At 32.3% G+C, this 21080-nt stretch overlaps 2 protein-coding genes across 3 annotated transcripts in view; both read left to right on the top strand.

Moving 5' to 3' along the window:
* LOC114326105 (CD2-associated protein) overlaps positions 1-21080 on the top strand; it is a 50809-nt gene that overhangs the window by 15419 nt on the left and 14310 nt on the right. Inside the window, exons 3-4 of the mRNA XM_028274336.2 lie at positions 11662-11851; positions 16523-16765. Of these exons, the coding sequence (XP_028130137.2) occupies positions 11662-11851; positions 16523-16765 (433 nt within the window). The remainder of the gene's footprint in view (positions 1-11661; positions 11852-16522; positions 16766-21080) is intronic.
* On the top strand, positions 776-3961 carry LOC126892750 (uncharacterized). Of its 2 annotated transcripts, none has more exons than XM_050662419.1 (2): positions 776-1374; positions 1431-2980. In XM_050662419.1, the coding sequence occupies exon 2, from the start codon at positions 1491-1493 to the stop codon at positions 2076-2078; it is 588 nt and encodes a 195-aa protein (XP_050518376.1). In that variant the 5' UTR covers positions 776-1374; positions 1431-1490; the 3' UTR covers positions 2079-2980. The 2 variants fall into 2 exon arrangements, with proteins under 2 accessions (XP_050518376.1, XP_050518375.1); XM_050662418.1 differs by having other exon boundaries at positions 787-1374; positions 1431-3961.

Raw genomic sequence — 21080 nt, 5'->3', positions numbered from 1 at the left:
CTCCTTTCTTAATATTGTTCTGAAGCTATATATTATATCATTCTGTCCCAGCTTTAAATTGTGGCATATTTCCCAGTTAGAATAATAAGCTCATTTATTTCAGAGTCGTCCATAGTCCATTATTGTACCTAAAAAGCATATAAAGATACTATTATGTTTCTTTTTTAACCATTCGGATACGCAACAATATTATTATTACATCTTAAATTACTCAATTTACTTTTATTTAATACCTATATATGTACGTACCTTCAAAATATCCGTTAATTTTTAAAGAACACCAATAAATTCAAAATCCATCTATATGAACATGAACATATCACGCCATCTTGACAAACACTGACGACTAAATCATAAATAGTTAATCTGCGCAATTCTTTTGTGAAAGAAAATTTATTTGCAAGTAACATTTCGGCATTAATGACAAAGTTTTTATTTTATAACCACAGTTACTACAGAGGGTATTTCTGAAGAATTATTTCTTGTGGTTTAAAATATTTATTTGATTGCAAGAAAATTTCTTGTTCACAAATGGACCGCGTTATGCATAACTCGACTAAGCGCCAAATTCAAGTTTTTTGGCATAATGCTGCCATCTATCAAGTAATGACGTTACCTATTTGGGAAAAAATCACCAAAGCCTAGAAATCTGTATTTTGGAAAATATTTTACTTTTAGCTAAACGCCAAATCGACTAAATGTCTGTAAACATTTGACAATACCCGACTAAGTGACTTAGATTTAGCATAATAAGACTATGCGACATAATATTGGCGCTTGGTCGCCTTATGCAAAAACGTAAATCGGCGGGATTTTGGCAGCATTGTTTCCGTCTTGTTAATTTGTTAATTCAGTTCAGTCTGTTGAGCAATATAAAAAGTGTCGCGTTATATTTTTTATAAAAGTTGTGTTTAAAAGTGTAAAAAAGCGTGTAAATATGTTGCAGAGGACTGCTCTAATTTTAAACCGTGCTCGAGAAATAACAAACGAGGAGAAGGTAAGTTATTTTGTATTGTAAAAATTACCAGACATTATTTTTGAGGTGTAAATTAAAAACTTAAATTTTTACAGTAGTTTTGTTTATCTTTATTTACTTTATTTATAGGAAGAAGGTATTCGGCAAGAAACAAGTTCGCTTCAGACTTATACCAACTTAGAACCGTTACAGGAAGTTGATTTTAACTCAGCAACAGATATTAGTGAGCTATGTTATTATAAGTTTTAATGTTTAACTAAGTTTTGTTAATTTTTACTTATTGTTATTTATAGAAAGAAAGTACTCATACAGCAGCTGTTTCCCCAAAGACTTACAGCGATTTACAAACGGTTCGGGAAGTGGAATTTAATCTAAAATTACCAGACATAATTTATGAGGTATAAAAAACCAAATAAATAGCAGATTTCTAAATTTTTATTTACTTTATTTGTAGGAAGGAAGTAATTCGGATGGATATTCAAACAAGGAAAATGAAATAGGTGACGTAAGAGTAATGGATGATAATCAAAATCAAGAAGAAGACCGACAGTCGGGTCGGAAAGAATATCGTCAAGATTTAAATTTTGTCAACAGAGATATTAATGAAGATAACAATATAGTAGAGATGGAGCAATCCGATAAAGGAGAAAATGATGGGGAACAGAATGGCGTAAAATCTAAAGAAAAAAAATATCAGGGCCGTCCAAAAAAAGGGAGAAAGAGAAAGTTCCCTAGTCAGAATAGAGAAATCCGCAAAAAACACTGCATTCAAAATAAATCATACTTTACACAAAAAGGAGAAATGAAACTAAAAAAAGAGTTTCGTCAGTATTTGTGCAAATGCGACTGTCTATCGAAAGTTGGCATTGAAAATGCTAAACAAGAATACGACAAATTTTATGAAGTAAGTTCGCATGATGCTCAACGTGCCTTAATTTGCGCCATGGTTCAAGAAGGTCAAATAAAAAGAAAAAGAAAACAAAATTCTACTAAAAAAATGCACTCCAGGGTGTACAATATTAATGGCCACGTAGTTTGCAAAACATTTCTGTTGCAAACCCTAAGAATTTCGAGTGCAAAAGTGGATAATGCCTTAAAATAAAAAAAAAAGGATAGAAGGAGTTAAAGACTTAAGAGGAAGAGCAGGCGGAAAAAATAAAATATCAGAAGAACGATTGCAAGAAATATTAGAACATATTGAACAATTTCCAAAATATAAGTCTCATTATGCAAGGGAAAAAACAAGTTCAATGTACTTACGAGCAGACACTACATTGCCCATTATGTACGATTTGTACAAGCACCAAGTTAATAATTCACCTGTGTCGTTTTCGAAGTACAAAAACGTTTTTTTAACTCATTTTAATTTCAGAAGAAAACCACTGAAAAAAGACACTTGTAACCTTTGTGACAAATTAGAAATTCTAATAAACAACAGCGCCACAGAAGAACAAGTTAAATATAAAACTGAGAGAGATAACCACATCGATTCCGCTGAAGAAGCAAGACAAGCTTTAAATGCAGACAGAAAGCGTGCAAAATTTGACGAACAACTTGAAGTATTGTGTTTTGATATGGAAAAAACACTGCCTCTTCCCCGTATACCTACAAATGTAGTTTTTTACAAACGCCAACTTTGGCTTTATAATCTAGGTATACATACAGCTAAACATAATAAAGGCCATTGTTATGTGTGGTTAGAAGGCGAAGCCGGCAGAGGGGCCCAAGAAGTTGGCTCTTGTTTATTTAGACATGTGTTGAAAGCTAGAGATATGGAGGCATGTAAACATTTAATTTTGTGGTCGGACAGCTGTGGAGGGCAGAACCGAAACATTAAAATAGTTTTGATGTTAAATGCCATTTTTGATGTGCATCCTTTACTGGAAAGAATCACTTTACGTTTCCTTACATCTGGCCATAGTTTTTTGCCAAATGATACAGATTTTGGTGACATTGAATGCGCCTTAAAATTCCAACAAAGAATGTATTCACCGGTAGACTACATGAATGTAATGAGTTCGTGCCGAAAAAAAAAATCCTCTAATCGTTCACAAAATGAAGAAGGAACACTTTTTCGGTACTTGTAATTTGGAAAAAAAAATCGTCAATAGAAAAGTGGATATCTTTAATAATAAAATTAATTGGCTTAAATTCAAAGAGATTGAACTCAGAAAAGAATGCCGCGAAAAACTTTTTGTTAAATATTCTTTCCACGAAGAAGCTCATGAGATAAGTCTACAAAAGAAACGAGGAAGACCATCATCAGAACTTTATCAAAATTTTAAAGAATCACTTGTGCTGCTATGGCCAGATGGGAAGCCAATACCAGATAAAAAACTTGAGGATCTAAAATTTTTGCTTAGCCTTATTCCAAAAGATGCCAAAGAGTTTTACAAAAAATTGACTGGTGATCCAAATATGGAAGATGATATAGATGGGTTAAATGGACCTCTTGATTTTGATCTTGAAGATGATGAACTTTAGTAAGGTCTTATACCAATTTTGTTTTTATATCAGACTACAGTTTTATAAGATAGTAACTATCTTATGATACAACACTGTTGTTATGATTAGTTTTACAATGTAGTTTTGTCATAAAACAATAAAAATATTCTATAAACCACATGTTTTAATTCGCATAAACCTCCCAAGCGACAGTTTTGTTTAGTAAACGACTTATGCAAATTATTAAAATGTTAATAACGAAAAAAGCAATACGCGACCAAACGCCATTTTTGTCTATATCAGCTAAAATATAATTTTAAAACTTTAAATAATAATACAACAAAATTCATTTTACCGTTTTTAAAAATATATCTAAAAATCAAATTTTTAAAATGTTAAATAGATTTTTCAGAACGCCATAAACTTAAATTCATTTTTCTCAAAAAGGTAAAAGTGGCGCTTGGTCGAGTTATGCATAACGCGGTCCAAATATAAATATGGATTAACTTAACATTATATTTTTTATACTGCAAAATATTTGTAGTTTTCAATTTAAGAAATAAAAACTTTAGGATAAGAAAATTAAATGTAACCATTAATACATTTCTTAGTATTGAAGAAATTATCTGTAAGAAATTATTGAGTTGTGTTTAAATAACTCGTTTCTTTATATGTGAACCGGTATGTTTAAGTTATAAGATATGTTAACTTTTAAGAAATATTGCTCAAAGTAATCGGTGTTTTAGGAGAAAAGAAATTGTTCTCTCGGTGTAGCAACGTTCTTCATCAATACAGGGTGTTTCTAAATACGTGCGACAAACTTTAAGGGGTAATTCTGCATGAAAAAATAAAGAATGTTTACTATAAACATGTGTCCGCAATGCGATATGCAAATGAAATTTAGTAGGTTTTAAGGGGTAGTTATTGCTCATTTTTTGACGTACAACTAAGAATTTTATATTCCCCATTGGCGTGCATACGGGTCATATTACCCGGTCATCATATTACCCGGTCATATTACCCATATGCACGCCAATGGCGAATATAAAATTCCTAATTGTATGCCAAAAAATGCCCAATAACTACCTCTTAAAACCTACCAAATTTAATTTGCATATCTCAACCGATTTTAGAGCAATAAATAAATCATCAGTTTGTAAGAAAAAATTCAACATCCCGTATCTCGGAAACGAAGCATTTGCGGACATATGTTTATAAAGCAAACGGTCATTATTTTTTCATGCAGAATTACCCCTTAAAGTTTGTCGCACTTATTTAGAAACACCCTGTATTGATGAAAAACGTTGTTAGTTGTTAAAGTACCTAACTTTTTTATTATCCAACATAAGCGAATGAATCAAAAAGCAAAATGTTAAGATAGCTTAAGGTTACAGTCGAGTTTTAATTTCAATATTTTATATACGCTAGAATATTCCACAGGGTGTACCAAACTTTGAGGAAAAAACACTATCATTGTTGTATAGAATGACACTTATTTGTGTAGCAACAATATTATTACATCAATATTCTTGAAGAATAAAGCTATAACATATTAAAAAAATCACTAAAATCGGACAACAGGTTTAGGAAATATGAGACATTAAAAATGTCCCATTTTTAAGGTGGTGCGTTAATTTTGACGCTTAGTGTATTAAACTTTAATATTGTCAACATTTGGTTCTTATTAGTTACATAATGATTGTTTTATGCTGTAAGATATACTATCATAATATTTCAACCCTTAAAACCACCCTTGTTGGAGCTATATATAAGAAATTACTTATTCTAAAAGAATAATTTCGGCTTGCATAGATTTACATAAAAATTTGGGATTAGGATCATCTCACCCTGTACTTCATATTCTATATCATGCTTAAGGGCGTTGATTATTTTTGGGGGTATAAACTACCCCTTATTGTCAAAAATTATATAAAAACATTGTAAACTTTAATATGGGTAAAATTTGGTTTTGATTGGTTAAATAATGATTGTTTTATACTTTAGGATATAATATCATAATATTTCAACCCTTAAAAACCACCCTTAATAACATTACAGTTTTTATAAGTAGATATTTTAATAGATCTATACAGAAAAAAAAAGTAGAATTAAAGAATTACAAAATCATTTATTTACACAAAAATACGAATTTACAAATATGTACAAATACGAATACAAATAGTTTTTTAGTCATCTTCCAGTATACGAACCGGTTCTGTGGTATTATACATACATTGAAAATTATCCGTAAGCGGACTATCCGAATTTTTCGAAAAAAAAATTCGTTTTATAAACATAGCTTCTTCATTTTTAGCGATAAAAAGTTTTTTCAAAAATGACTTTGTAGGATTTTTGAAGAGTTATAAGATTGTGTAAACTAAATTCCGTAAAATCCCTTAGTTTTTAATTAGGGTGGGTTTAAAGGGCTCGAATAAGGGGGTGTTTGCTCGTAAATAGATGTTTTAAACAGCTATATCTTGCTAACTGTTCACTGTAATGAAAATCTATGCATAAAGAAATTTTAGTTATTAAAAAAGCTACAATTTAGTAGTCCATCATCTTTTTCGTATCTCCAGTATTTTCGGAGATATTTTGAAGTAAAAAGTGAAAAATGGGAAATTCAAAAAAATAAATTTTTCTTTAAATTCCAATTTTTCTAAAATAGGCCTTTTAAATAGGTCAAACATCTTGGGTGTATTGATAATACATATACAGGGTGTCCAGAAACTCTACCGACAAACGAAGACAGGAGATTCCTCAGATAATTTTAAGACAATTTAACCCAATTCACCTAGTCCGAAAATGCTTCCTAAGCGAGCTAGAGCTCTTTGAAGATGGCGTCATGTAATGAGTTTTTCTTAAATACCTCGAGAACGCTTCTATTTAGAAAAACGAAAATTGGCATGCGTATTTACTTTCCAGAAATGGATCGATTCCATCCATTGCGAATTTCTAGTACTGGTCATAGGCGTCCGTTTTGGGTAGGGCAATGGTTATTTTATCGCCTAACTTTTTTGTATTTAATTTTTAAGCATTTTTGACTCTGAATTATTAAATTGTGAGGTATTCTAGTACTAAAAGGTACTCTTACTTTAAGTCGATAGGATAAACCGTTTTCTAGAAAAATCGATTTGAAAATTTTTCGTTCTTTGAATTTCAAAAAAAAAGATTAAAAAAAACTATTTAGAAAGATAAAAACTGGTACATTTATTTATATTCCAGAGATTAATCGATATCATTAATGGCGAATTTCTAGAAACGGTCATAGGCGTCCATTTTGGGTAGGTCAACACTTATTTTGTAGCATAACTTTATTGTCTTTAATTTTTAAGTATTTTTGACACTAGATTATTCAATTATGAGATATTCGAGTACTAAAAGTTACTCTTGCTTTCAGTTGGTAAAATGCATCGTTTTCTTTTTATTTTTTTTCAATTTTTTTTTTTCAAATTCCCAAAACTAAAAACATTCAAATCGATTTTTCTAGAAAACGATGTGTCCTACCGACTTAAAGTAAGAGTACCTTTTAGTACCAGAATACCTCACAATTTCATAATCCAGTATCAAAAATGCTTAAAAGTTGAAGACAAAAAAGTTATGCGATAAAATAACCGTTGCCCTACCCAAAACGGACGCCTATGACCGGTACTAGAAATTCGCAAAGGATGGAATCGATACATTTCTGGAAAGTAAATATGTATACAAATTTTCGTTTTTCTAGATAGAAGCGTTCTGGAGGTATTTAAGAGAAACTAATTACATGGCGCCATCTTCAAAGAGCTCTAGCTCCCTTAGGAAGCATTTTCAGACTAGGTGAATTGGCTTAAATTGTCTTAAAATTATCTGAGGAATCTCCTGTCTTCGTTTGTCGGTAGAGTTTCTGGACACCCTGTATAAAAGGAATTACAGAAAGGTGAAGACCAATTTTTAATTAGGAGGGTAGGTAGGGGGTTGTTTTCACTGATTTTTTTCATAGAGAAAAGCAGGTACCGACATTTTTTTGATCATAAGTTCTTTAATTTTCAGGCTAGAAACTTTTTATTATTTTTTTTAAAGGCCTAACTGTATACTTGAAAAGGAATTATTTAAGTTTTCCTCGAAAAATGCAAAGTTTTTCCGTTATTTTACTTTGAATATTTCAAATTATGCATTTGACGAAAAAAACTTTTAAGATGCCGTATCTCGGTTTGTATTGGTCTTAAAGATATTACAGAAAAAGAATTTGGTTTGTGTAACTAAAAGATACAATTTTGATATCCACAGTTTTTTTGATTAAATGCATATTTTTCAAGGTATTCTCAAAAAAACCTCTAAAAAAGTCGATTTTTTCATCGAGAATCTGTTACTTTCAAGCGCGAATAACTCGAAAAATATTAGTTTTACAAAGAAAATGTAAAAAACGTTGTTTTCTTAGAATTACTTTTTACATCGGTTTACGTGGTTAAAATGTAATAAAAAAATCCCGCGCCCGAGATGGGGTGGCAACCACCCCCAAGGTTTTAGCGTACAGCGGCATGATATAGAAAATGATCCTTGTACTATTCCCTACCTTCTGTGAAAATTTCAAGTAAATCCATGCTGGACGAAAAAATTGCGAGCCAAAATGCTTCATATCCTCGACTAATAGTTAAAAGTATAAGTATTACACTTTGAAAACAATATATATGACTAAGTAATTTGAAAAATATTGTAATTTGAGTGCAGTTAGGTGTTCATGTTTTTACTAATAATAAAAGTATTATCAATATTGTACATGTCATAATCACAAATTGATTGCTAAATCCATAAAATATATAAAAACAAATTTTTGGTACAAATATTTACAAGATAAGGACAGATATTTTACAATTTTAATGAAAAGTATTATACAGGGTGTCCCCGAAAATAGTGCGTTCCTTAAAGGTAGCACCATGTACAAGGCACCATGTAGAGCAGTGGTTTTCAATCTTTTTGAGTCATGTACCACAAAATTCTTTTTATTATTTTTAGTACCACCTCACTGAAATACTTATGTCGCTAAGTAATCTAATTAACTGTAATAGTGGTGCTGATTTTGGCTGTCTTTGCGTTTTGTGTACCACCGCAAATAATGATATGTACCACAGATTGAGAACCGCTGACGTAGAGCAAAAAAGTCAAAAAACCAAAATACATTTTGGTATGCAACTACAGTGGAACCTCGATAACTCGGATTAATCGGGACCGCGGCCGATCCGGGTTATCGAAAATCCGAGATAGCCGGGGAATATGGTAAAAATTAATAAGATACGGTATACTTACAGATGAACTCCGTTAGAATTGAAATAACATGAAATATATTTATTAATATGCACAGTACCTACACATCAAAATTACAAAAAAAAAACACTAAACACAAACGTAAGCAAACGGAAGCGAACAATACAAGACACACAATACAGTCACAACGATGTAATGTTATTTAAGAACAGTGAAAACTAAAGACCATTGTTTATAAAAGAATTTTTTAAATAGTCTTTCCTAAACAATGCTAAGACAGTTTGAAATAAAAAGGAATAGGTAATACTAGACAGGTGCCTGTTGTTTCTGCGGCGTGTGCTATGAGTCATTTTTACTGTCGTATAGTTCAAATCACACACATACACATTATCTCTCAAATATTATATTACATACATTTTTATTGTTGAAAGGTTTGTCTGATAATTAACTATTTTGATGGGAAATAAGCCACAATTAAATTGAAAATAATTTTATTAACGTTTCGCGACGCCCAAATTGGGTCGTTGTCAAAATACAAAATATTGAAAATCAAAATGTTTATCTGATGAAAATCGGTCCGGGTTAGCCGGACTTCCGGGTTATCGAGGGCCGACTTATCGGGGTTCCACTGTACGTGCAATACAAAAATCTAAAGATATCCAGTCACAATTCAAAAATAGTAGGTTTCTTTGTATGCTTACAGTTGCATCTGGTAGTAACGTAATAAATCCTGTATATATCAAGGAAACCGGGTACGCACCTTTAGTATTTACATTACACCCTGTCTTGGTCCCTCAACATCAAACACAACAGGAATTTGTTTTGTTTGATTACAGGAATTAAATAAGCTTATCAAGTACAATTCAAACAATATTTAAAGAAAAATTTCAATAAAAAATATTGAAAAATAAGCCAACTGTGGCAAATTTTTACACCTTAAAAAAATGGATTTTTCGATGGACATCACAACTCGTCACTGGATCATGTGAATCAAAAAATTCAAAAAGATTTTATTAGTTTATGGGTTTCTCGAGGCAAAGCTGTCGAGTTTTTTATTTTTAATGATTTTTGAATTCTTGGTATCACTCGAAACCAATAAAAACGAAATTATTTGTAACAAAAGGATGAAAATCAAAAATTCTTAGGTGCATTAATTGCATTTTAGGAATTAAACCATAGTTACTTAAGTAAAAGTTATAATTTATGTAAAACTTAGAGCCAAAATCCAACACCTTCATTAATTCAGATAATAGCAAATGCCACATTATGAAAATAAGAAATAATTATTATTTTGCTGGTAGGTACCTACATTTATGGTGTCTTGGTGTCAACAAACCTTAAAGTCACACCTCAAATAATAAATAAACAAGAGGTTCCATTATGGTAAATTTCTAAAGTCACAAACGAGTTCTTGTAGCCAGATTATTTAATGTTGTGAAAATAAAAGTTCACTTGTATGGAGAACAATGTAATTTTTTTTCGAAACGGTTAACTTTAGGAAAAAATGTTATAGGATTTTTTTGTTCTACATTGTGTATTACATCCATACCTTAAAGGAACGCACTATTTTCGGGGACACCCTGTATTTTTCTGTGGTCTTAACACTTTTAATATTGAACATGTTTGTCTTCTGTTTTTTATGAAGAGGTGACCTTTAGAATTATGAGGGAAGTCCCATACTGTTGCTGTTGATTTTAATATGCAATATATAGATTTAACAAATACAGTGGAACCCCGATAAGTCGGCCCCCGATAACCCGGAAGTCCGGCTAACCCATTTAACAATAAGAATGTATGTAATATAATTGAGAGATAATGTGTATTTGTGTAATTTGAACTATACGATAGTAAAAATGACTCCTGGCACACGGCGGCAGAGCCACGTTCATTTTCTCGGATTATCGGAAACAACAGGCACTTGTAGTATTCCTTTATTTATTTCAAACTGTCTTATCATTGTTTAAAAAGACTAAAGGCTATTTAAAAATTATTTTTTAACCAATGATCTTAGTCTCCACTGTTTTTAAATATTATAACATCGTTCCGATTGTGACTGTATTGTCTAGTACAGTCTTGTATTGTTCGCTTCCGTTCTGTAATCGTGCTTCAGATAGTGTTTGCATTTACGTGTTTTTTTTGTCTAGGTAATGCTAACGTGTGCATATATATTTCATGTTATTTCAATTATAACGGAGTTTATCTGTAAGTATACCGTGTTTTATTAATTTTTACCATATTCTCCGGCTAACCCGGATTTTCGATAAGCCGGATCGGCCGCGGTCCCGATTAATCCGAGTTATCGAGGTTCCACCGTAGATTAGTTGGAAATGTAAAAATCAAGTAAACCAATTAACAATTTCCTCAACTGTATCATATATGCAATATACAATTATCTTATCTTGAAATATATTGGAAGAGGATTATGTTTATTACTCACTTGTTTGCAGATACTCGTTTTTGATGATACTTTTATCATTTCTCGATACCTGTAGTAATGTATTTATACATATTTGATAGCTATAGGCATCAAATGTGGACTAAACCAAGGAAAATGATTGCAAGAATATTTCAGTCCATGATCGGAATAAAAATATTGCAATACAGACAAGTGTAGGTGTAAGCTTCAAATTTTGAAATTAGTTACAAATATTTAGGATCTTCCATAATTCTACCAGTTCTTCCCTTTAAAAACTCATTGTTATAAAATGATTAAAATTCAAAAAAATGTCAAAACCATTTGATCCAAAACTGAATTGTCAATTTCTGAAATATACCTTCATAGCAACTTTGATTTTAGTGATATAGAAACTTGGAACACCTTTGATAATGAAAATGAAAATAACAATTTCTTTAAATGAAAATAATGATTTTGTGTTGTGAGCTTTGGACCATAATTTAAAAATTATGTCTCCAACAAGTTGTTGCTTTTTGTAGCGCTTTCCCAAAGTGTTGAACTTGTTACGATTTTCATTGTTTAATAAATTTATCGTTTTCGTTCACAGGTAGGTGATGTGATTGATATAATAGGAGAAGAAGAAGAGGGTTGGTGGAGAGGTACGTTAAATGGCAAGGAGGGAGTGTTTCCTTCGAATTTCGTCAAGGAAATTTCTTTCCAACCAAGTCCCCCAAAAAGAGTGTCATATGTTCCAAACGAAAATGATGCAAAACCCCCCAAGTTACCCGCAAAACCAAGTAAGTTACTATTTAGTCCAGGGCGCATCTGTTTTGAGATGGACGTTGAGAGGTGACGCAAATTGCTTGAAGATAACTCAAATAATATTATTTGAGTTATCCTCCCACTCAAAAAGGTCCGGAACATTGTTTAAATAATTAAAATGTCAAAAAATTAAGGAAAATTTTGATTTTTTTCTTCGTTTTTTGATTATAACTTTCAAAGTATTCACTTTCGAGAAAAGTTGCACTGACATAAAAGTTGTGTAATTAAATTTCCTACAATATAGAATTGGTTATAAATTTTAAAAATTATCACCTTTGTTGCAAAATAGCAATAATTGCGAAAAAAACCATAAACAAACAAGTATTCGCATTTTACGTTTTTCAACCATTTATGCTACATGTAGGACCTTCATATTTTACCCTAAAAAACTTTATGATATAATAAAACAGTACTGTAAATTTTATTAAGATCAGTTTAATAGATTTTACAAAATAAATTTTGCAATCCAGCTTACGCAAAAATAATTCATTTTTTTTAATGTTACAGGCCTGAAAATAAAGCAAGTTGATTTTTTTTGCTTATAGAGGTGTACTGTACCTTTCATTTGCAATTTGTAAAATTAAAACGATTAATTACCACGGCGTCAGGAAATTTTTTAAATAAACATTAATTTTTGGCGATACGCGCAGGACAGCGGTGTTCGATTCCCACAAGTTGATTTCCACCAAAATTTCTTCCAATCTTTATCTAATATATTATTTTCTTACACTATATTTTGTTGTATTTTAATACTTTAATTCCACAAAAATCAAACTAATTTTATTATTGTTTGTGAAATATTGTTTAAGCAATTGCATATTATGTTTAAAAATAATAAACTTTTATTCTCTAAGTTAAAATATATGAACAAAGGAAGTTTTTGCTAAAAAAAGTGTTATTTTAAAAGATAGAGAATGTGTTTTTATTTTGCAATAAACAAATTTATTTATGTGTATCGAAATGTAATAAAAATTAAAATGTATTAATCATTATCAAAGGTCATTGGAATGCCCAATCAGAACAAACTATCCGCTGTCCTGCGCGTAGCACCAATAATTAATGTTTATTTAAAAAAAATCCTGACGCCGTGGTAGTTAATCGATTTTAATTTTGCAAATTTCAAATAAAAGCTACAGCACACTTCTATACGCCAAAAAAATTTCAACTTGATATCTGCGTTATTTTCAGTCCTGTAACATTTTGAAAAAATTAATTTTTTTTTGCGAAAGCTGGATTGCAAAATTAATTTTGCAAAATCTATTGAATCGATCTAAATGTTTACGGTATTGTTTTACTGTGTCATAAAGTTTTTCTGGGTGAAATGTGACGGTCCTAAGTTTCGCATAAATGGTTGAAAAACGTAAAATGCGAATACATGTTTTTGTATGGTTTTTTCGCAATTATTGCTATTTTGCAACAAAAGTGACTATTTTTTAAATTTGTAATCAATTGTATATTGTAGGAAATATAATTACGCAACTTTTATGTTAGTACAATTTTTCTCGGAAATGAATACTTTTAAAGTTATAATCAAAAAACGAAGAAAAAAATCGAATTTTTCCTTCAATTTTTGACATTTTGATTATTTAAACAATGTTCCGGACCTTTTTGAGAGGGAGGATAACTGAAATATTATTATTTGAGTTATTTTCAAGCAATCTCTGCAAAAAAATTTGAGTCACCTCTCAACGTCCAAATGTACTAATATGTTTACAGATGCGCCCTGCTCTAATTTTAAATTTGTGTACAAAGATTCCCCATTAAAGGGCCTTTATCATGTCTCAATTTCGAAAAAAACTATGTATTTTGAAAGAATATTTTGAAAGGATACTGCAAAAGTTTTATGGAAAATATTATGTCACTCAAATGCAATAAAAGGGCCTAGCCGGGTAAGATGATGAAAACTGCCCCCAACTTAAGCTTTAAAAAGTTCTCTCCGAAAAAATTTTTGTTTTGAATTTTTGGCGGGAAATTTAAATTTTAGAACGATTTCAAAATTTTAAATTAGTATAAAAAAATAACTAAGACATTCGTTTTCACGAAAAAAATATATAACGTGCATTTTTGCATAATGTTTCACCCTGAAATTTTTCAAATTTTTAAAATTGGTGAAACGTACCTTTAAAAATAAAAAATTGCATTTTGTCGGTTTGTTTTCGTTTTTTGATATAATTTTATACATATTTTTCAAAAAAGGTAATACCGTCACTGGAGTAGGTAAAAGAATGAAAAATAATTGGGGTTTGCTTAATAAAAATTTTTTGTAACGCCATCCATTTTCAAGATACAGGGCGTTGAAGAAAACAAAATTTTACACATTTTTTACGATTTTGCCGAAACTACTGGCAACATTGCAATAAAATTTGACAGGTTTTAAGAGGTAGTTATTGTGCATTTTTTGACATACAATTAAGAATTTTATATTTATCATTGGCGCGCATAGGGGTAATGGTCTGAACTTTTTAAAGAAAAAAGATAGTACGCCACTGACATATTTCAAATTAACAATCGTTTTTGAATTCCTCGTTCAATTTGTGACAAAAAATCTATCTTCCTATTTTTTCACACGAGGCGCCGTTTTGCTGCAAAAAATAAAATATCTTAACGCTTCCAAAGTATTCGAATTAGTTTTTATAATGGATGTACGAGTTTATGTAGATGTAGAAACGACTAATATACAGGGTGTCCCAGACTAAGTTACCCACGCTATATTTCTTAAACGAATAGAGATTTTCGAATGGAACAAAAGGTGATATATTCTACTTGTAATACACTTTAATATGGCGTACAAAAAATCATCCCCTAAATAATCATCCCTTAGTTACAACCCCTAACTTTAATTTTTTTAATAGCACCCTGTATATTTTTGTATAGTTTTGGATGTGGTCTTTTATCGTCTATTCAACACATTTTTTGAAAATAAAATCGGTTCGTATATAACCTAGAAACTATCAGTTTATTTTTGTTAAATTGTGTGTCCCAGACTAATTTATCCAGGCTATATTTCTTAAACGAATAGAGATTTTCGAATGGCACAAAAACTGATCTATTCCATTTGTAATACACTTTCATATGGCGTAGAAAAAATTCATCCCCTAAATATTCATCCCTAACTTACAGGGTGCTATTAAAAAAAATAAAGTAAAGGGTTGTAACTAAGGGATGAATATTTAGGGGATATTTTTTTTCTAGGCCATATTAAAGTGTATTACAAATGTAATAGATCATTTTTGTCCCATTCGAAAATCTCTATTCGTTTATGAAATATAGCCTTGATAAATTAGTCTGGGACACACAATTAACAAAACTAAACTGATATTTTCTTGGTTATTTACGAACCGATTTTATTTTCAAAAAATGTGTTGAATAGACGATAGAAGACCACATCCAAAACTATAAAAAAATATATAGGGTGCTATTAAAAAAATTAAAGTTAGGGGTTGTAACTAAGGGATGATTATTTAGGGGATGATTTTTTTGTACGTTATATTAAAGTGTATTACAAGTAGAATATATCACCTTTTGTCCCATTCGAAAATCTCTATTCCTTTAAGAGATATAGCGTGGGTAAGTTAGTCTGGGACACCCTGTATAGTAGTATTTTATTTCATAGAAGTTCGAATACTTTGTAACGGTTAAGATGTTTTATTTGTTGAATAAAAATGGCGCGTCGTATGAAAAAATAGGAAGATAGATTTTTTGTCACAAATTGAACGAGGAATTCAAAAACGATTGTTAATTTGAAATATGTCAGTGGCGTACTTTCTTTTTTCTTTAAAAAGTTCAGACCATTACCCCTATGCTCGCCAATGATAAATATAAAATTCTTAATTATATGTCAAAAAATGCACAACAACTACCTCTTAAAACTCGCCAAATTGTATTACAATGTTGCCAGTAGTTTCGGCGAAATCGTAAAAAATGTGTAAAAGTTAGTTTTCTTCAACGCCCTGTATCTTGAAAATGGATGGCGTTACAAAATTTTTTTATTAAGCAAACCCCAATTATTTTTCAGTTTTTTACCTACTCCAGTGACGGTGTTACCTTTTTTGAAAAATATGTATAAAATTGTATCAAAAAACGAAAAAAAAAACCGAAAAAATGCGGTTTTTTATTTTTAAAGGTACGTTTCACCAACTTTAAAAATTTGAAAAAATTCAGGGTGAAATATTATGCAAAAATATATGTTATATATTTTTTTTGTGAAAACGAATGTCTTAGTTATTTTTTATACCCATTTAAAATTTTGAAATCGTTCTAAAAATTAAATTTCCCGCCAAAAATTAAAATCAAAATTTTTTTCGGACAGAACTTTTTAAAGCTTACAACTTTTTTATTTAAAGTTTTTCGCTAGTTCTCGATGCGGCTGAGATAAAAAATAAAAACATAAAACCTCTAATTAGGCTCTAGGTGGGTCACATGACCACCTAGGGGGCTAAAAATTTCAGAAAGTTAGTTTCACATATATGCTAAACGATGACATATATGGAATTGGGGAATCGAGTTGGGGGCACTTTTCATCATCTTACCCGGCTAGGCCCTTTACATGAATAGATATATCTCGAAATTACAATCATTTAATATCATTGCGCCAACTCTGGTACAATTCTTTAATTTTTTTTTCAACCGAAATGTTTCATTTTCAGCGAAACAATTATGCGAAGCAACATACCCATATAAGGCGCAAAACGAGGATGAAATATCTTTCAAAGAAGGTGATATAATAACGTTAATTAGTAAAGATAGCCAAGACCCGGGCTGGTGGCAGGGAGAATTGAACGGAAAAACTGGCTTTTTCCCCGACAATTTTGTGGTACTTATTTCTAGTGATAACAAAAGTAGCAGTAAGGAAGAGAAGAAAACTCATTCGAAAGCATTCCCCGATACAGGTGAGTACCTATGTTCTTCTTCTTCGTACTTTATAAATAGGCTCAATGCCTGTTTTACTTCGGTTTTTAGCCTCAATTGACGTTGTCTGTTCATCTTTTCCTCGGTCGTCCCAATTAAATGATCTTCCATTTGGAGATTTGTCTCTTGCTATTCGTACTATTCTATTTTCTGTCATTCTTTCTATGTGTTGATACCATTCTATTTTTCTTCTTTTGGTCCACATGTTTATTTCTTCTATACCATACCACATCTCGCTCGTATTTCCTCACTTCTTACTCTGTCTCTTAGAGTTTGGTTTGTTATTTTTCGTAAGACTTTCATTTCTGCTGTTTCCAGCAGTCTTTCTGTTTTCGCCGTATCTGTTCTTGTTTCCGCTGTGTACGTCATTATCGGTCTTATTGTTGATTTGTAGTACCTATGTTAATTTGTATATTTCAACATAAATTCAAATCCTCATCTCAAACGATCATCTGATATTCCACGTTCCTATATGTATATTGGGGCCGTGCAAGTTCGGAAAAGCGACACCTGGTTTCTTCGCTCTGCACTTTTATTTGCACTTTTAATTATATTGGCCAATCATATTGGTCCTGGTTGCTGGATAATTGTCAAGGCCATAGCCCAAAAAAATAATAAGAAGAAAAAATAAGATTTCGGTTATGTTATTAAAAGGTAAACAATTGTTAAGTAAAAGGTAAACAAAAGTAAATAAAATTGATTATTAAAATGCAGTACTGCAAGCAAAATACAATTAATTAAATTTACTTTTATATAATAATTGCATATCATATCAATATTGTGGAGCAACATATAATTTTTTATACAGAAGTAAAAACTTCCAACTTGTATTCTGGTATAAAACAAGTTAAAGTTTTTACTTCTGTATGAGTTTTTTAAACTATGGTATACAACCAACTATTGGGTTTTCCCATTGATTTTATATAATTTTTCTTCTTCAATGACAATAGGTATGGAATATACGTCAATTTGACAATTTCAATTGACAATATGATTCATTTAGGAAAGTTGCAAGATTTCTCCGCTGTTCGCGCACGATCGTTTCTCGTATCCCCTCCAAGTATTTGCACACCGCGAATACTTAGGACACACTATGCGAAATGAACCCAGATATGCCTTCCTATAAGCCATCCTGCAAGTAAACATATTTGGAAAGCGGGGTCCAGGAAGAAATAGGACATCCTGGTTGAAAAACCTTAGAACCTGGTTCAACACAACATCTGCAGCTTTTCTGCACTGCTGCAGATAAAGTAAATATTGCAATGAGGATCGCCAACATTCGTCATGGATAGGCACATGAAGAAGAAGATCTAGATAGTTCATTTAATAGGTTTCTCTGCGCATTAGGTTTATTCAAGGTTCTCTCATTCTACGATCCTATCTCGAATTCCATTTTTCGTTGCCTAAGTTGTCTCCAGTCAATCTGTCATACACTCCAAAGCTCATCTGATGGTTCCATAGCTGTCGTTTAGTCTTTTTTATAGTCTTTTTCCAGCGATAAGTAGTTGACCCATCGCTCAAGCCCCTTTTCGGAGGACCATTTCTCTCTTCCTAGTCGTCCCTGACCCTATCTTCCACTGGTGTTGATTACCCTTTCCAGTAAGGTTGCTCAGGTTTGTCAAGGGTTCAACCATGTGGTTAAATTACACTTCTTGGAGGAGATCGTGAGGATAGGAATTGAGTAGGAGAGGCTAGAGGTGTTATCAGGAAGCAATCGTGCATTGCGCATTCATCATCATCATCAACCCATACTCATCCACTGCTGGACATAGGTATCACTCAGCTCTTTCCATCTTTCTCTGTTTTGTGCGGCTTGCATCCAGTTGCCGACAATACGCTTCAGATCGTCAGCCCATTTGGTTGGTGGTCGTCCTCTACAATACGTTTTGTCCATCGGTTGTCAGACAATCTGGCGACGTGTCCTGCCCAATTCCACTTGAGCGACACGATTCTTTCGACGGCGTCCGTTGTTTTTGTTCTACGACGTATTTCTTCGTTTGGAATTCGGTCCCTCAGGGAGACACCCAACATCTAGCGCTCCATAGCCCTCTGAGTTATGCGAATCTTGTTCACTACCTTTTTTGTGAGTGTTAATGTTTCCGCCCCATAAGTGAGTACAGGCAATACACACTGGTCAAAGATTTTCCTTTTCAGCCATATGGGTAAGTCCGATTTAAATACATAGTTCAGTTTACTAAACGCTGCCCAGGCTAATCCTATGCGACATGGGAGCTCGCACGTCTGGTTATCTCTTCCCAACCGAATTTCATGTCTCAAGTACAGTGGAACCTCGATAACTCGGATTAATCGGGACCGCGGCCGATCCGGGTTATCTAAAATCCGGGACAGCCGGAGAATATGGTAAAAATTAATAAAAGACGGTATACTTACAGATAAACTCCGTTAGAATTGAAATAACATGAAATATATTTATAAATATGCACAATACCTACACATCAAAATTACCAAAAAAAACACCAAACACAAACATTAAGCAAACGGAAGCGAACAATACAAGACACACAATTCAGTCACAACGATGTTATGTTATTTAAGAACAGTGAAAACTAAAGACCATTGTTTATAAAAGAATTTTTTAAATAGTCTTTCCTAAACAATGCTAAGACAGTTTGAAATAAAAAGAAATAGGTACTACAGATAGGTGCCTGTTGTTTCTGCGGCGTGTGCTACGAGTCATTTTTACTATCATATATTTCAAATTACACACATACACATTATCTCTCAAATATTATATTACATACATTTTTATTGTTGAAAGGTTTGTCTGATAATTAACTATTTTGATGGGAAATAAGCCACAATTAAATTGAAAAATAATTTTATTAACGTTTCGACGCCCAAATCGCGACGTTGTAAAAATACAAAATATTGAAAATCAAAATGTTTATCTGATGAAAATCGGTCCGGGTTAGCCGGACTTCCGGGTTATCGGGGGCCGACTTATCGGGGTTCCACTGTACTTATAAGATGCAGTCTGCTCAATATCCATTCCATCAACAACAATATTACGATTTAGCACCAGATTAGTCGTTATTTGCGTCTTGTTGATAATCTTGGGTTTGATAATGTTAATCTTTAGCCCGACCTCTAAGGAAGCGTGATATAACTTGTTCAACATTATTATTGCATCATCCATACGATCGGCTATAAGGACCATGTCATCTGCGAATCTCAAATGACTGAGCTTCTCTCCATTTATATTGATACCATATTCGTTCAGATCTGCCTTCTTAAAAGTGTGTTCTAAAAGGGGTTGTGAACAGCTTTGGTGAGATGGTGTCACCTTGCCGTACTCCTCGCTGCATACATAATTTATTAGTTTGCTGATCAGAGAGTCTTACGCTTGCCGTTGCGTTGTGGTAGATATATTTTATCATGTTAGTGTAGCGATGGTCTATTCGGCATTCTATCAATGCTTTTAACATTTTCTGCTGGTTTATGGTATCGAACGCTTTCTCGTAGTCCACGAATATCAGTGCAAGTGGTTTGTTGTATTCCGGCGACTTCTCTATCAAGTTTTTTTATTACCAGTAAGTGGTCGTTAGTGCTATATCCGGATATAAACCCAGCTTGTTCTCTAGGCTGATAGAAGTCTAACTTAGCCTTCCAGTATTTTTTTGATAATTTCTGTGAAAAGTTTATATATGTGTGATATCAGACTGATAGGACAGTAGTTTTTTAGATCTGTTATGTCACCTTTCTTGTGCAATAAAACAATGACTGCATTGTTCCATTGAGAAGGGGTTTTTCCTTGGTAAACGCATTCGGTGAAAAGCGCATTTCGCATTACATACTACTAACAAATTTGTCTTTTCTATAAATAGTGTTCTTGAACTCCTAAAAGGAGAATAGAGCTTCAGTGAAAAGACGCTACGTAAGTAGTCGTTAAGTCATGTTAGGGACGCTTGCGCGGCCTGAAAACCCTAACACTAGACCTTAGCCAGAAGGTTACACGAACTTTATCGCCATCGGATTCTATTTTGAGCTAAAGCCTTCACCTCATTCCAAGACTTTCCTTGGCCTCTTATCTCGTCCATGATAAATCTTCTCCAAGTTTGTGCTGGACGACCTCTTTTTCTTTTTACTTGGGGATTCCACTTTAGGGCAGTCTTTGCAATTCTGGAACTATTTTTTCGGAGTGTGTGACCGATCCAACCCTACTTTCTGGATTTTATTTCATTTTCTACCCGCTTTTGTTGGGTCAGGTGTAGTAGGTCTTCGTGTTTGATAATGTTTGGCCAGAAAATACGAACAATTCTTCGTAGGCATTTGTTA

Source organism: Diabrotica virgifera, chromosome 9 (genome assembly GCF_917563875.1).
Source record: "Diabrotica virgifera virgifera chromosome 9, PGI_DIABVI_V3a".
NCBI lineage: Eukaryota > Metazoa > Arthropoda > Insecta > Coleoptera > Chrysomelidae > Diabrotica > Diabrotica virgifera.
The sequence above is the reverse complement of the archived record's forward strand: the minus strand, read 5'-3'. Positions and strand labels throughout refer to the sequence as shown.